Source organism: Nicotiana tabacum, chromosome 18, assembly GCF_000715075.1.
Source record: "Nicotiana tabacum cultivar K326 chromosome 18, ASM71507v2, whole genome shotgun sequence".
In the NCBI taxonomy this organism is placed as follows: domain Eukaryota; kingdom Viridiplantae; phylum Streptophyta; class Magnoliopsida; order Solanales; family Solanaceae; genus Nicotiana; species Nicotiana tabacum.
In genome coordinates, this window is record NC_134097.1 from 114675660 (window position 1) to 114694391 (window position 18732).

Consider the following 18732-nt stretch of genomic DNA (forward strand, 5'->3'; position numbering starts at 1 on the left):
GCGCATATCCCGCTCAGTCTCCCAGGTCGCCTCCTCGACCGGATGGCCCCGCCACTGAACCTTTACCGAAACAATGTTCTTTGACCTCAGCTTTCTAACATGCCTGTCCAATATTGCCACTGGCTCTTCAACATAGGATAGATCCTTGTCCGACTGGACTGAACTGAAATCCAACACGTGCGACAGATCGCCGTGATACCTCCGGAGCATCGAGACATGAAATACAAGATGAACTTTTGCCAAGCTGGGAGGTAAGGCAAGCTCATAAGCAACCTCCCCAACATGCCTCAATATCTCAAAAGGCCCAATAAACCTCGGACTCAACTTTCCCTTCTTCCCAAATCTCATAACGCCCTTCATAGGCGAAACCCGAAGCAGAACCCACTCTCCAACCATATAGGAAACATCACGAACCTTCCAGTCTATGTAACTCTTCTGTCTGGACTGGGCTGTACGGAGTCAATCCTGAATCACCTTAACCTTCTCCAAAGTATCCTGAACCAAGTCTGTGCCCAATAATCTGGCCTCACCTGACTCAAATAAACCCACCGGAGATCTATACCGGCTACCATATAAAGCCTCATACGGTGCCATCTGACTGTTGGACTGATAACTATTATTGTAAGCAAACTCCACCAATGGAAAGAACTGATCCCAAGACCCTCTAAACTCAATCACACACGCACAGAGCATATCCTCAAAAATCTGAATAGTGCGCTCGGACTGTCCGTCCGTTTGAGGTTGAAATGTTGTACTCAACTCCACCCGAGTACCCAACTCATGTTGAACGGCCCTCCAGAACTGTGATGTAAACTGAGTACCCCTATCTGAGATGATGGACACTGGAATACCATGCAGACGAACAATCTCCCGGATATAAATCTCCGTCAACCGCTCCGAAGAATAAGTAGTACAAACAGGAATAAAATGAGCGGACTTGGGCAGCCGATCCACAATCACCCAAATAGCATTGAACTTTCTCAAAGTCCGTGGGAGCCCAACTACAAAGTTCATGGTGATCTGCTCTCACTTCTATTTCGGAATCTCTATCTACAGAAGCAACCCACCTGGTCTCTAGTGCTCATACTTCACCTGCTTATAGTTGAGGCACCGAGCTACAAATCCAACTATATCCTTCTACATCTGCCTCCACCAGTAGTACTGCCTCAAATCCTAATACATCTTTGCGGCACCCAGATGAATAGAATATCGCGAGTTATGGGCCTCCTCTAGAATCAACTCTCGAAGCCCATCAACATTGGGTACACAAATCCGACCCTGCATCCTCAATACCCCATCATCACCAATAGTCACATCCCTAGCATCACCGTGTTGAACCTTGTCCTTGAGGACAAGAAAATGAGGGTCATCATACTGCCTCTCCCTGATACGATCAAATAAGGAAGATCGAGAAACCACGCAAGCTAGAACCCGACTGGGCTCTGAAAGGTCCAATTTCACAAACTGGCTGGCTAAGGCCTGAATATCCATCGTCATAAGCCTCTCTGATGCTGGTAAATAAGCCAAACTCCCCAAACTCTCTGTCCGGCGACTCAAAGCATCCGCCACCACATTGGCCTTGCCCGGGTGATACAAAATAGTGATATCGTAGTCCTTTAGCAACTCTAACCACCTCCTCTGACGCAAATTTAGATCCTTTTGCTTGAACAGATGTTGCAAGCTCCGATGGTCAGTATAAATCTCACAGGGAACTTCGTATAAATAATGGCGCCAAATCTTCAGGGTGTGAACAATGGCAGCTAATTCAAGGTCATGAACAGGGTAGTTCTTCTCATGTATCTTCAATTGTTTGGACGCATAGGCAATCAGCCTACCGTCCTACATCAACACTGCTCCGAGGCCAACCCTCGAGGCATCACAATATATCGTATAAGACCCCGAACCTATAGGCAATATCAAAATTGGGGCTGTGGTCAGAGCTACCTTGAGCTTCTAAAAGCTCGCCTAACACTCCTCCGTCCACTGGAACGGAGCACCCTTTTGGGTCAACCTAGTCATAGGGGCTACAATCGATGAAAACCCCTCCACAAAAAGACGGTAGTAACCCGCCAAACCAAGGAAACTGTAGATCTCTATAGCTGAGGATGGTCTAGGCCAACTTTGCACGGCCTCTATCTTTTTCGGATCCACCTGAATACCCTCACTCGATACTACGTGGCCTAAGAATTCCACCGAATCTAACCAAAACTCACAATTTGAGAACTTAGCATATAACTTCTTCTCTCTCAAAGTCTGAAGCACAGCCCTCAGGTGCTGCTCATGATCTTTCCGACTCCGGGAATACACCAGAATATCATCAATAAAGACAATGACGAACGAGTCAAGATACGGCCGGAACACACCGTGCATCAAATGCACAAAAGTTGTTGGGGCATTGGTCAGCCCAAATGACATAACAAGGAACTCGTAATGACCATATCAAGTCCTGAAAGTAGTCTTCGGGATATCTGGCTCCCGAATCTTCAACTGATGGTAACCAGAGCGCAAATCAATCTTAGAAAACACTTGTGCACCTTGAAGCTGGTTAAACATATCATCAATGTGAGGCAAAGGATAACGGTTCTTCACTGTAACCTTGTTCAGCTGGCAATAATCGATACACATACGCATAGAACCATCTTTTTTCTTCACAAACAAGACATAAGCACCCCAAGGCGATACACTGGGCCAAATAAACCCCTTATCAAGCAATTCCTATAACTGATCCTTCAACTCCTTCAACTCAGGAGGAGCCATACGATACGGAGTAATAGAAATGGGCTGAGTGTCCGACAACAGATCAATGCCAAAATCAATATCTCTATCAGGCGGCATGCCTGGAAGATCAGCTGGAAACACATCGGGAAAATCCCGTACTACTGGAACTGAATCAACTAAAGGGGTATCAATACTGACATCTCTCACATAAGCTAAATACGTGTCACACCCCTTCTCAATCATACGCTGAGCTTTAAGAAAAGAAATAACTCTACTAGGAGTGTGATCTAAGGTACCTCTCCACCCAACACGTGGTACACCTGGCATAGCCAGCGTCATGGTTTTGGTGTGACAACCAAGAATAGCATAATGGGGCGACAACCAGTCCATGCCTAAGATAATACCAAAGTCAACCATACTGAGTAACAATAAATCGGCTCTGGTCTCAAAATCACTAAGAGCAACCAAACACGACCGATAGATGTGGTCCACAACAAGAGAATCTCCCACAAGAGTAGAACATAAATAGAGGAACTCAAAGAATCCCAAGATACTCCTAAATGCGGAGCAAAATAAGAAGACACATAAGAATAAGTAGAGCATGGATCGAATAGAACCGATGCATCTCTATGGAAACCAATATAATACATGTGATGACAAAATCGGAGGCAACAGCCTCGGTACAGGCAGGAAGGGCATAGTAGCTGGTCTGGTCTCCCCCTCTAGGGCGACCTCCACTCTAGCTGGATGAGCAGGTGGGGTAGAAATTGGAGCTGTAACCATAGCCTGAGAACTCTACGGGGCACGTTGTGGCTGAGAAGTCTGTGGAGGTATACCCCTTCCAAGTCTGGGGCAATCCCTCACCATATGAAGTGTATCACCACACTCAAAACAAGCTCTGGGAGGGCATGGTGGTTGTGACTGGCTCGGTCCAGGTCTGCTAGACTGACCTCTAAAAGCACCCCGCGCAGGAGGCGCGCTAGAAACAAGAGGTACATAATAAGGCTCCTGGGGCCTATGAGGAGCTGGAGCACTACTGGCTGCTGGAAGAGCTGAATGAATAGGGCGACTCATATAACCCCTACCATGACGACCTGCAACTGGGGTACGGGCACCAAAATAATGGCCCGACCCTCGATACCTCTTGGCATCCCTCTCCTCTCTCTCCCTAGCATGCATACCCTCAATCTTCCTAGCAATGCTCACCACCTGCTGATAAGAAATATCCATCTCCAACTCACGAGCCATGCTAGATCTGATGCTGGGAATAAGGCCCTCAATAAACCGGCGAACCCTCTCGCGGACAGTAGAAACCAAGGCTGGTGTGTGCCTAGCGAAACTGGTGTAACAGACACCATACTCTGAGACAGTCATAGTACCCTGGTACGAATGCTCAAACTCTGCATGCCATGTGTCCCTGAGGCTCTGAGGAACATACTCTCTCAGGAATAGATCTGAAAACTGAGTCCAAGTATAGCCAGCTCCTCGAAGCTGGAAAGTAGTGAAGGAAACCTCGCTCGATCCTGATATACCCATGGTACGAAGAATGCGGTAACACTCATCTAGAAATCCCAAACATCGTACGATGCTAGACCACTAAATACAGGGGGCTTGTACTTCTTGAACCTCTCAATCCTCAACTACTTATCCTAGGAAGCCGCTACCCTGTCCTCGAGCTGAACCAGCACTGCAGGCGGTACAGGAATAATCTCAGGGACCTGCTCAACATGCACTCACTGCTCAGGAGTGCGGGCGGCCGGAGTCTGTGCTCCTCCCCTAGCCTGAGATAAAGCTGCAGCAAGGGGAAGCAACCCTGCCTAAGCCAGAGTGGTGTACATGCTCATGAACTGTACCAGAGTCTCCTGAAGAGCTAGAGTAGTAGTAGCAGTAGGCGTGTTAGGTGCCTGGATTCCGGCTAGAACTGTTGGTGGTACCTCGGCGATAGCTCGCACAGGTGCTCTGGCTACACCACGTGCGCGTCCTCGGCCTCTACCCTGTCCCCAGCCTCTAACGGCTGCAGTAGGGGACGCGGGTGCCTGATCGTCTCGAGTAGCGCGTGTCCTCACCATCTGTGAGAGAATAAAAGACAACAGTTTAGAATTGTGATGTCAAAATATCGCACGACAAGGAAATCAAATGAAGTAAAATTTTCCTAACAGTTACATAGCCTCTCGTAGATAAGTACAAACATCTCCGTACCGATCAGCGAGACTCTAATAAACCGGCTTGTGATCCATGACTCCTATGAACCTAGAGCTTTGATACCAACTTGTCACGACCCTAGTTTGCCCTCCGTGAACTGTCGTGAAGACACCTAGTCTCTACGACTAGGTAAGCCTAACAAATGCGGAACATAAACAAAACTTGCGGAAGAAAATAACCAAAAGTAACTGAATGGAACAATAGTTGTAATGTCGCTCGGCATATACAACATAACATTCTCAAAACCAAGTACATTATCCCAAAACCCGGAAACTCACGAAAACACAAGCCTTTGGAATATCTAACGGTCTAACCCTACTGAGGTTAAATAAAATATGAAGATCAACAGTATAGAACAGAACAGTATAAATATGTACGGCAGTAAAATAACACATGATGTACAGGACAGCAACAACTACACAGAAACAAGGTAAACATGGAAAGGAAATACAGCTCAGCACCAATAATAATAATTAGGGATCTCCTAGGATACCGTCCTGTAGTCACAAATGTACATATCCAGTGGATCTCCCGGGATACTGTCCCGTAGTCCAACTCATAGTGTGCGGGAATCTACTGGAATCTCTTTCCATCACAAATGTAAATACCCAGTACTAGGAAAATCTACCAGGTGCATTCCCGTAGTTCCATATAACTGTGCAGGGGGATCTACCGGAATTCCACATCCGTAGTCCCAAAATAAACAGACAAGGGGGAGCTATCGGAATCCCACATCTGTAGTCCCAAAATAAACAGACAAGGGGTAGCTACTGAAATTCCACATCCGTAGTCCCAAAATAAATACACAGCAGCAACAGAAAAATATATAGAAATGGCAAGACTTCGTATTAAGGCAACAAGTGATTCTAGCCTAGCGTGCTACACGGAATTCAAGTAAGGGAGGTTGAACAAATAAAGCAATTAAGTCACTCAGACATGCTTTCCTAAGCTAACAGTAGGCTTAACAGTGCAAGTAATAGAAATAGGAAAGGAAACATACTAGTCATTACTTAAAGAAAACCGGATTTTCAACAATTAGCACAAGTATACACTCGTCACCTCGCGTACAAGGCATTTCAATTACCAAATATACCAATCCTAAGGGGAAGGTCCCCCACACAAGGTTAGACAAGCCACTTACCTCGAACCGGCTCAAAAATCAATCTGAAACCATGCTCTTGCCACGAGTACTCGACTCCAAATGGCCCAAATCTATTCAATTCAATTTCATAATGTAAATAACACTTCAATTAACAGATTCTACAATTAAATTCTAAGATAATACGTAAAATTATGTAAAATGACCAAAATGCCCCTCAGGCCCACGTCTTGGAATCAAGTAAAATTTTTATTTTCAAAAACCTCATACTCTCACAAGCTCATCCATACCAAAAGTATCAAAATCGGACCCCAAATGGTCTTTCAAATCACCACTCTAAGGTTCCTAATTAGTCAAGCCTTAAACCTCAACTTGTCACTGATTTTTCCTTAATTTTCATGCTTAGGATGAAAAAAATCACTATAATAATGAGTTTAGGGACCAAGACCTTACCCCAATGAAATCCTCTGAAAATCTCTCTTGAAAAGTGCTCCCCAAGCTTCTTCCCGTTTTGAAAAAGATGAAAAATGGCTAAAATTCGCGAAGACAAGAATTTATATGTTCTGCCCAGCGATTTTTGCATTTGCGGCCCTTGGACCGCATCTGCGGCCCTTGGACCGCATCTGCGGTCCTACTTCTGCGGAGATTTCGTCGCATCTGTGACTTTCACTTAAATGCCAGCTTCTGCATCTGCGACTCCCCGTCCGCAGATGCGGTACCGCTTCTGCGGTTCCTGAAAAATTCCCAATTTCTGCTTCTGCGGTCTCTACGCCGCTTCTGCGGCTCCACACCTGCGGAACCCAAACCGCAGGTGGGGTTATGACAGATACCAGCTGAACCTGTAACCTCTTAACTTCAAAAATCCTTCCGTCAACTATCTGAAATCATCCCGAGGCCCCCGGGACCTCAACCAAAGGTACCAACAAGTCACAAACCACTATCCAAACTTGTACCAATCCTTAAAACACCCAAAACAACATCGAAACCTCGAATTAACCAAGGATTTAAGCCTAAGAACTCCAAATTTCTCAAAATATGCTTTCGATCAAAAAGTCTATCAAACCTCGTCCGAATGACCTGAAATTTTGCACACACACCACATTCAACCCTACGGAGCCACTCCAACTTCCGGAATTCCATTCCGACCCTTGGATCAAAATCTCACTATCGGACCGGAAACTCCAAAAATTCAACCTTCGGTATTTCAAGCCTAAATTAGCTACGGACCTCCAAAACACAATCCGAACACGCCCCTAAGCCCGAAATCACCCAACGAAGCTAATGGAACCATCGAATTTTCATTATGAGGTCGTCTTCACGTTGTTCCGACTATGGTCAACTTTCCAACACTTAAGCTCTCGTTTAGGGACTAAGTGTCCCAAAACTCAAAACCGAACATCCCCGCAATTCAAATTAGCAGAAATAAACTTGGGGAAAGCAGTTATTAGGGGATCAGGGCATAAATTCTTAAGACGACCGGCTGGATCATTACAATAATAAACCCAATTCTTTTACTGTTGCAATTGATTATTAATAATAAAACATGTGGGTTGCCATTTGTATAATTGAACGCAACTTTTTTGTTGAAATTAATTACTTTGTATATATTCTATAATTAATTGTGTTAGACAGTCCAAAAGTAGTTATAATAATAGGATTTCTAAAGCTATATCATGTAGGATTCCTAACATGTAATATTATGTCCTAAAATTAATAGGATTATAAGGCTAATATCTAGAATTCCGGTTATGTCCTTTTATTATGAGTTATTATGCTTAATATTATAAGGTTATTTTTGTAAACCGACATTATATTCATGCTTTTATATAATATATATATATATATATATATATTAGATGTGGTTAACTCTTATACATCAAACTCCGCTATTTCTATGGATTTAAGTATATAAACTGAAAATGTGTAAATTTTTAAAATATTATTGAGTCTTAACTTGTGATAATAAATTAACTAACACATGATTGTGTAAATATTATTTACAATGCATAGAAATTAATTTTTTTTTAATTTGGGGATAATAAAGTTAAACTACTATTACATGCCTCTCCCGATAAAAACTTATTCGTATTGGATATTTACACTAAATCAATAGATGCATGACATGTGTTTAATTCATGTTTTTCTCACTTAAATACAATTGAATTACTATATATTATACACTTGCAGTTCACTAAATCACGTAGCCATATTAATTTGATAAGATTTGGTGTAAATATCCGGTTCGGGTAGGTGTTTACTAGCTTAACCCCACAACAAAGATATGCTAGGATTGTCCAGTTTAAAATTGAGTAAATTAAAGTCGAAATATCAGAGCAAATGACATTAGGTAATCTAGCTTTAATTCGCCATCATGGTTACTCAGAAGACCCCAGCTTCTTCTATGGGCAGAAAAAGCACATGCAGAAGACAATGAATTGATTATAGCTATAAATAAAGAGGGATGAGTCAACTCCTAGTCCTGGGATTCCTTCAATGCTAGTTGGGAACTTGTCCATTAACAACTCTATTTTGTTCCTTAATGTATTTACATAAGTATATAAATCACGGATATTTAAAAAGATACGGGGAGGTACACCTTCACTTTCAATTTATTAATGAAGGGTCCTTTGTTGGAGCTATTGTTTCTTTATGACTCGAAGGTGCTGACCATCTAAGCAACCCCCTCTTATCTCATGATATTATCTTAAAGTCGATGTAATTCTTCCATAATAATGTAATTTTCGAAACAATTTGTCTAATTAAATTTGAGAAAAGTAATCCTCTTGCGAACCACCGATTATTGAAATTATTTACATTCTAACATGAGTTAAAAATGAACTAACTCTATTACAGATTATCTTCAAAGCGTCTCATTTTATTTTTATTTAAATAGTTTGTAACGAATCTTGCAATTTCTGCTTATATGAAGTGAAACAATAAGAACAACTACTGACTAAATTTGACCAAACTTTCCGTGAATCTATTTTATTAAAAAAAAAGATTCATTCAATAAATCATACACAATTGAGATATCAACATATATTTGAGATTAAAAACAAAAGAACCAACATTTAACATAATTTAGAATGTTAGATGTCTTTATTTATGAAAAATGGAATCTGTTTGCCCTTAAAAGTGAGTAACAACTAAATTTGTTCGCAGTTTAAAGGATAAGTGATTTAATTTAAGACGAAAACAATAAATAATTAAATCAAAATAGATAAAACGATCAAACCAAACACAATGGAACAATTAAGCCTGACTTTGAATTGAACACTGAGCTTGCCTCCGATCGAGCCTTGATATGGGCTCAGTTGTAACTAGAGGAAATGGGAACTGAAAAACACTTTTGAACAACCGCTAGAAGATAAAAATAAACTTTACTGCTTTGATATGTGTGCCAACAATGGTTTAAAATATAAAAGTTCTGCTCTTTATATAGTAGGGGAATTTCAATCGTAGTACAAATCTAAATAAGGTAAAAATCTTTTTTTCGGTAAATATCGATCTGCCGTTGTTATTGGACTGGATTTGCGCCGTTGCTCATCGTGCTAAACTGTTTCCCTCTTTCCTTGGTCCTGGAACTTCATTCTATCTGAATCCGATGTTTAGTTGTACCCGGTCTCGGGGTGCGCAGTTCGTCCTCTCCGATTTCAAAAATAGGAACCCTTCGGCATTACTCGAGGTTGCATCAGATTATGCTTTCCTCTTGTTTCTTTATCGGAAAGTCGGGAATAACGTTATTCCGATTTTACCCGTACACATGATCAAAACTAAAATATACAAGTAACGAAACTCCAAGTTCTTACCAATGCTCGGTACAATAGCCAGAGTTGGATGGTGACTTGAGAATCATGTTATCCCATTATTTCATTTACTACTATAGAAGTGGGACCTTTTTGGTATAATTCTTGAATCTTTATTTCTTTCTTTTACTCTTTAACCTTTGCGTAGAAGCATCTGTCCCCAAAAGATAAGGTTGTACCAAACCAAAACCATTACCATCACCAGACTTCATTTTCCACCATTCACTTTAATTTCCTCTTATCAATCATAACTATCATATCTATAGTTGGTGCATCTTTGGATATTATAGTGTGGTCTTTGGCACACTTACACTCGTCAATTCTTCTCCAAAAATGGTATTAACATTGACATTAGAGAATTGCAGTTTACTTTAAGGCTTTAGTGTGGGCCGGGCCCGGGCTTAAATGGGTTAAACGGGCCGGGCCAAACGATCTCGGACTCTTGCGGGCCGGTCTTTGGCGATCTCGGGTTTAGCGGTCCTGGAGGGTGGAACCGGCCCACTACGGGCCTAAACCCACATGGTTCCGGAACTACGGGGCTAAACGGGCCTAAATGTTCTGGGCTATTTTTTTTATTTTTTTATCTAAAGCAATTTCTTGTAAATTATTTATATATATATGTATATAAGCAATTTATATAGTATATGCAAGGCAATTTCTTGTAAATTATATATATATACACACTATATATATAAAAAAAATAGTCAAGTCCCGTTTCTTCTTTATTTTAACAGTACAACACAAACAAAAACATAGAAACTTAACATAATTTAAATTCAGTACAACTAATGAAAACGCATGACACGGAAAACATAAAGATACACTAATTGGCTCAACACATACATGTCATTGTTTAGTCACGACCGCCTAATATTCTCTGCTCCAACCACTTAAATTTGTCTTCCAGCTTATTTTTTTCTTCTTCCACCTCTTTGTGTTTCTCCTTAAACTCCGCAACTTCTCGTTTGGATTGTCGCTCTCTTTCCCACTGCTTCAAACACAAACAATGAAGATACTGTAACTTTTCTTTGTAGTATTCCTGCTAACAGGGTTCATCAATCTATACCTCAAAATTGCAAACAGGTTCGTCGGGAACCCTATAAAACTTGTTCATACACGCCCAGTAGCGGCATCCAGCTTCACCATCATCCCAATAGCCTTGCATCATGCATTTTTTGCCGCACTCGCATCTTGGCACATAAAGGGGTTCAGACATTTGTTAAAGCGTAAAGAAAACCCTTGCTTTTATGGAAATATTTGTTATTGGTTATTGTTAAGCGTAGAAATAACTAGAATGTGCCCGTTATTTGTAGACAAGCCAACACACAAAACGTAGTATTGTACCGCGCTATACATATTCACTTTTTCTGAAAAAAAAAACAATTTTTTTGCAGTCGGTCAGCTTTTCAGACCGACAAGACAACACACAAAAAGTAGTCCACCACCACCTATGCAAATTCACTTTTTCTGAAATGAAACAGCTTTTTCGCAGCCGGTCAGCTTTTCAGATCGACAAGACAATATACAAAAAGTAGTCCACCACCACCTATACATATTCACGTTTTCTGAAACGAAACAGTTTTTTCGCAGCCGGTCAACTTTTCAAACCGACAAGACAACACACAATTTATGCTTTTAAGTTGATTTGAGACATTTTATGTTAAATTATATAGCTTATATATATATTATAGCTAATGTTATATCGAAATTCGAATATAGCTTATATACTATACACTTAGTAGTTAGTATATTGTTTTATATAGTATATTTCCTTATATAAGATTGTATATATTAGCTATATTAAGACGTGTGTGTATATATATATATATATATTAAGATGAACTCGGTATCAAAGCTGCAAATTAAAGTTTACATTTAATACTTCAAATTAAAGTTCAATGCCTTCAACATAATACTTGAAATTAATCTAATAAACTAAAATATTAAGCATAATATGTCTAATAATTTTAAAATGACATAAATTGTCTCAAATCAACTTAAAATCTTAAATACGAATATCTGGAGAACGCGCAAGACAACTCTTTATGTGACTCCTTAAACTGTCTATGCCCTCCTTTGGACGACGAGTGTAGACTGGACCACAGTTTTTGCACTTTATTATGTAAACTTCTTCATTTTCTTCTACCACATTAAAGTGTTCCAAATCAAATGGGTGCAATCTAGAATCACCGGACATGATTTAACTTGAATTAAGAATTTGAGTTTGAGAAATGAGAGATGAGTGAAGACTTGAAGAGTTGAATACTTCAATTTGAGTTTGAGAAATGAGAGAGATTAATGATTTTGTGAGTAAAAATGAAAGAATGAGGGGGTATTTATAGTTGAGAATAGGGAAAAAGTGTGATTATAAAAAGTTTGGGGTTAAAACAAAGTTTGGGGGCCAAATGGCTATTTTTAAAAAGCCAAACGGCTAAAATGGCAGGCCAACGGCTAGTTTTTAAACTTCTAATCGTTGGCTTTTTTTAAAAAAAAATATTTTAAAAATAGTCGTTGTACCCGTTTGGGCCGGTTGAACCGGCCCAGGCCCGCCTGCCGGTCCCGGGCTAAACGGTCTCAGGCTCGCGGTCTATTTTGGGAGGACCGGCCCACAGTGGGCTTTTAGGACCGTTAGGGACCGGCCTGTTTGAACCGCCCTATTTGGCCCGTTTGCTAGCGGTCCCGGGCCGGTCCCGGGCTAGGTCCGGCCCACAATACAGCCTTAGTTTACTTAAACAATTCGAAAACATGATCCAAAACAATGATTGGAAAAGGAGAATCCAACGTGCATGAAAAATAAAAATTCAACAATTAGGCGTTGTATTTGTCTAACCATTAGTTTCGTACCAGAAAAAAAAAGTCATAAATTTTGTTCGTCCCTCGTCACAATTAGAGCGATGCATAATTTGATAAATACCGAATTATCATATTGAAATCGAAAATTTTTATATTTAGTATTCGATATTTTGATATTTGATTTGGTATTTGGTTCAAATTTTTTTTTAAAAAAAATGGTATTAGATATGATTTTCGGTATTCAAAAATAAAATATAAAAATACCGCTACCGTACCGAAATATATACACTAAGTTACACAACACACATATTATTAATTATAATATAAATATTAAAATTCTAAATTTTACTTTTCATTATTTCTATAGTTCTCCTTAACCCTTTACCATATATTTTTCCCACTATACTTGTCTTCCCCCTTTTCTTTGGTTACCTACTTATGTTTCGAGCTTTCTCCCGTCTTGGTTTATCATTTTTGGCTTTCATCTTTTTTTCCACTATACTATAATATTTTTATTTTCGTATTTGTGAATACTTTTCTTAAGAATATTACAGTCTATTACTTTATGCATTCGTTAATATTCGAGCTGAACAAACCGAAGTTATCAAACCGAATCAACCGAAATCGAAAAGAAAAAAGTCGAATCATACCGAATCTAATTAGTTATGGTAATGGTATAGCATTTTAACACACCGAATATCGAACCAAAATATTTAAATATCATACAGTACTGTCGACGAATACCTCTAATCACAATTCGAGTCTTTTCTTTCGAAGCATTGACCACGTAAGTATTACTAACGGTTATATGCATTTATTAAGTGTATATGTAGAAAGTATATGAATTTTTAGTTGAGAAAAGTCAATGTAAGGAATAAGTCGATATTATAAAGCGTAACACTGCAACTTTAGTGTTAATTGATGTAGTAACCAAATAAAATTAAGTGTACTATTAGAGTGCTTGCGGGATGAACACTCATAACATTTAGTGTCAAAATCATGTTTGAAAATGAAAAATTTTCATATACCCTACTCTCTAGTCCCACTTAACACCTACAACCCCAACCAAAAAAAAAAAGTAAAATAAAAAGAACAAAAAATAAACTAACCAATTCTTCTATGTACTATATTAGAAAACCACTCTTTTCTTTAAAGAACTCTCTCTCATAATCTTGAAACTAACCAACACTGCCTCAACTCCAACTCTCTCAAAGCCTCACCACCTAAAACCACCACCGCTAGCTACAACCACCACCACCACAACCATGACGGCAAAGGACTGCGGCCACCACGACGACGAGGAGGGGCACAAGCTGCCCCGCCGCCTCTTCGCGGCCGTAATAGGCTTCATAATCTTAATCCTCTTCATCATCCTCCTCATTTGGCTCATCCTCCGACCAACAAAACCACACTTCATCCTCCAAGACGCCACCGTCTACGCCTTCAACGTCTCTACCCCTAGCTTCCTCACCACCAACATCCAAATCACCGTTGCCTCTCGCAATCCGAACGACAAAATCGGAATTTACTACGACAAACTCGACGTCTACGCCACGTACCGCGGCCAACAAATTACACTTCCAACGTTATTGCCACCAACGTACCAAGGTCACAAAGATGTGTCAATATGGTCACCTTTTGTGTACGGTAATTCTGTCCCTGTTGCACCCTACTTAGGAAATGCACTTAGTCAAGATCAAATGGTTGGGACTGTTTTGTTGAATATTAAAATTGATGGACGAGTTAGATGGAAAGTTGGGAGTTTTATTTCGGGAAGGTACCATTTGTATGTAAATTGTCCAGCTTATGTTGGTGTAGGTGGAAAAATGATTGGGAATAGTTTTGCTGTTGGTTCATCAGCTATTAAGTATCAATTGGTGCAAAATTGTCATGTTGATGTTTGAACTAGAAGAAGATGAAGAATTGCTCTACTGTCAGTGCTCTCACTCAGCTCTACTCCTTTTTCTGTTTTTTTTAGTGTCGGATTTTATTTTTAGTAATATAATTTTAGATCTTTTGATATAAATGGGAATTAGCAATGCCAAGTTTTAGTGGGAGTTATTTAATTTTGTTTTTAATTAGTAACTCGAGTATTTCTTTTTTCTTTTTTTTCTTTTTTCTTTTTTTTTTTTCCTTTTTGTGTAGTCAATAGTTGTAGAATGTTTTAACTTTAATAATGAAAAGCAAAAGTTCAAGAATCAAGAGAGTGATAAAGCAAATACTACTAGGTACGAGTATATTCAAAGTGGTATAACATTGATTCAGCTTTTCGTGTTTTCTTTTCTCCCTTTTGTAGTTTTTATTTTTATTTTTTATCTTTCCTTCTTTGAGTCTTTAAAATGCATGGTTCTAGAAAATTAAACCATGTTGTAATTATCTTTTCACTTTAATGGCTTTACTTCTGAATTTTTTCTTCAACTGGAATATATATTCAGACCCGATACATCCAACTTTTTGATAAATGAATATATTTCTAATTTATTGATGACATGTCGTTTAGAAGGGGAAACTATAGTGACAGGTAGAGAGGTTCATGGTTGTGATGTTGGCCGAATTTTTTCCCCTAATTTTTCAAAGGGTTCTAATTTTTCTTTCTTTACTTATTATTCATTTTTTAAAGAATGCTCATTTGGGGACATATTTTGGGTAATTTTTAGTACAAACATCAGCCATATTGAGCCCTGAAAATCTATCGGAAACAACATCTTTAGCCCATAAAGATAAGGGTAACGTTTGCATATACCTTACCCTTGCCCGATTTCACTTGCTAGATCACACTATATGCGTTATGGTTGATACATTTTCACTCGATCCCACTTAGAGGATTACACTGTGTATGTTATTGTTGTATCCGTCGTACAAAAGGTTTTATTTTAATCATCATTGTTTTGGGAAAGGCAATCCAATTTCATTGGCTTCATAAAAATAGTTGTGATGAAATCATGAACATGGAGTTTGGTGGCTGCAATGAACGTTGAAGAGGTCCCCAACACACACTTGTCATTAATCATAACAAATTTGCAGAACCAAAGTAAACGACGACAAATTGTTAAATGTTAAATTCTTAATTAATGTTCATTTAAGTTTGCTATGTTTGTCCATGTTTTCACGAGTTAGATATGGCATGATCTTAGGATCCTGTTACAAGCTTGCATGACACCGACAAGTTCTTAGTATCTAGAAAACTATAGTTTATGGATTGAAACAAAGGATCCTTAATAGATACTATATACTGAATCCATGTTCATATGCTCCCATAATTAGTCTAATTTTAATACCAATATTTCATAATTTTTCTCATTTGTTTTCCTTACCCTTTAGAACTTTGGACAAGCTTCATGTGTCATTTGTGAACTTGGCATTATATGTTTGGCGTGACTTTTGGAACACTTACCTTATGATTTCATGACATAGTAAGGTAAATGTGACAATTTAACCATGTAGCCCCTGAAGACATAATACGAATGGATTCATTAGAAGTTCATTCATTTAGTGTCAAAGGCTTGAAATCACCTCAAATAAATTTATAACCTTAGATTTCAAATAGAAATACGATGTAATATGAATTCGTTACTCTTTCTATCTCAAATCAAATATTCACATACGTTCGTAGTTTGGGGGAGTTTTTGGAGGAAGAGTTAAATAGGTAAAATAGACATTAGTTGCGAGTAGTTGCGGAGGTAAGAATTTCACCTAGGAAATTCATTATTTACTATTTATACATCAAAAGAAATCTTTTGTTTTATATATAGAGTAAAAATTTTTGACAAAAAAAGTTCGGATGAATCTCTTCCGCCCCTTTTAACTCTGCCCCTCCTTGAGAGCCCACAAGAACTAAAAGAAGTAAATGTTGATTCCCACTAGCGAAAAGGTGTGGAGTAAGCTTGAGAATGTGGTAAGTAAATAACTTCCCTACCTACAACTATTTCTACCCACTACTACTGTACTATATATGCAATCATGTAACATAGCTTTGACGTGTGCATTAGAACAAGTCGTTTAATTGATTATTACCTTAGTCATTCCAAAATAAGTTTAATTTCACACAAATTTGTCAAAAGGTCCATAAAAAGCACGTACTATCATTACTTAAGAGCCAATACCTTTGAGTACAATATAATGGAATGAAATTTCTTAATAAGTACTACTATTTAGATTATGGTGAAAAGAAAACTAAGCTTCTTTTTCATTGGCCATTTTGTAACTTAAAAGTGTATTATTGAACAATAGGACCATAACATATATATTACCTCATTATTAAATCTGAATTTCTACAACAATTTACCGAAAAATATTTTTTTCAAGTATAATCGAGAAGTCTATCCACCTGGTCTGGAGAATTCTGGTACAGAGTAAACTTATCCTTTGTTACTTAGCCAAATGGCTAGAATTCTTTGAATCATGGCGTGTATGCCTATTATTATGGCTTTATTGTTGTAAAACTTTTGTATATTTGTGCTCGGAAGGATCTATCTTTGTTATATTCGATGGATCGCTACTTGACAAACGAAGGATTAATACTTGTCAATAATTGAACTGACTCACTTGTCCCTGAATTAAAAGAAGAAAAATGAGACAAAAAGGATAAAGTAAAAAATACTTGTAATAAATAGTTGATGGCATAACCGGTTAGTATATTACGGGTTATTTGTACAAGGGAAAAAGACAGGAGTACCTATAAAAGTGAAACTATTTACCCTGCCCTACCCATTAAAGAATTCTACCCACTAAATAATTACAATCTCCTACCCATTTAATAAATAAACAGGAATATCAAAATAATTACCCCACGCTTAATGCCCTATCTATAAAAATGCAAAAGCTGCTCAAAATTTCAGAAAATCAGCGCACAAAATTGAGATTTCCACTGATATTCCCTAATTTGAAGATCACTAAGTGTGAACAAATAGATCAAAGATGTTGATTCGCATCTTCTTTTCAGATTTTGATTTCGCTGTTGTTTTGATTTTGATTTCGGAGCTAAACTTCTGAATTTTAGCTGAAAATTCTAATCTAGGTTTGGAGATCTGTAGATCTAGAGGTTTGATTTCGAAAAATCTGTTGCAGCTATATACTGTTGAAATTTCGAACACTTTTGATTTTGAACACTGTTGATTTCGAACATTGTTGAAATTTGCATTGTTGAGATTCAAGACATAAAAGTGATTATAACTTCAGAATCATGGAAAATATTCCAATTCTGCTGCAGCATAGTGGAGAATGGGATGATAACAATAATTTCATAAATTTTCATGTTGATGTAATTCTAATAAAGACCTCTTGGAAATTTGAACAACTTCTCGGAGAAATTGCAATGCAACTGCAAAAGGACAGTAAAACAATAGTTATTCAGTATGTTATTGCTCAAGGATATCCACCAATTACAATTTGCAGCGATATGAGTGTTAGTGTTTACATGGAATTGAAAAAATCAAGTGCAGGGATGACAACACTTCCCCTGTGTGTGTCGTTTGCTAAAAACACTATAGCTGCAAGCACCTCCAGTTTCGATGTTGCTCCAATTTCATCAGAAATTGCACAATTTGAAAGCACTGATATGATTACTACGTTTGATGTGCAAGAAGGAGATGACGCTATTTTAGAACTTGATGATGCAAACATCATAACAGATCAATTTCATCAAAATGTTGAAAAAGGACAAATTTATGAAGACAAGAACCTGTTGGCTCTCGTTATGAAACAGTATGTTGTTAGAGAAAAATGTCAATATCGGGTTCATAAATCATGCCCAAGAAGGTCCGTCTGCATGTTTTCAAGTAAAAAACTATGTGATACCTATATAGTATATAAGTATGCTAAATCAGTATACTATGCGAGTATGGAATTATATTGGTTTGTCTGTGTTTTTTATCAGTGATACTGGTATAGTATATAAGTATGCTATATCAGTATACTATGCGAGTATATAACTGTATTGGTTTGTCTTTGTTATTATCAGTAAAACATAATACCAATATAGTATATATGTATGCTAAATCAGTATACTATGTGAGTATAGAATTGTGCTGCTTTGTCTATATTTTTTATCAGCAAAATATGATACTGATACAGTATATAAGTATACCAACAGAGTATACCATGTGAGTATATAAT

The 18732-nt window shown here is 38.3% G+C and overlaps 1 protein-coding gene across 1 annotated transcript; it reads left to right on the plus strand.

The window, feature by feature from the left end:
* Positions 1-13731: 13731 nt before the first annotated feature.
* On the plus strand, positions 13732-14813 carry LOC107789484 (NDR1/HIN1-like protein 1). Its single transcript, XM_016611308.2, has one exon. It carries the CDS (start codon positions 13884-13886, stop codon positions 14520-14522), a length of 639 nt encoding a protein of 212 aa, XP_016466794.1. The 5' UTR covers positions 13732-13883; the 3' UTR covers positions 14523-14813.
* Positions 14814-18732: the final 3919 nt, after the last annotated feature.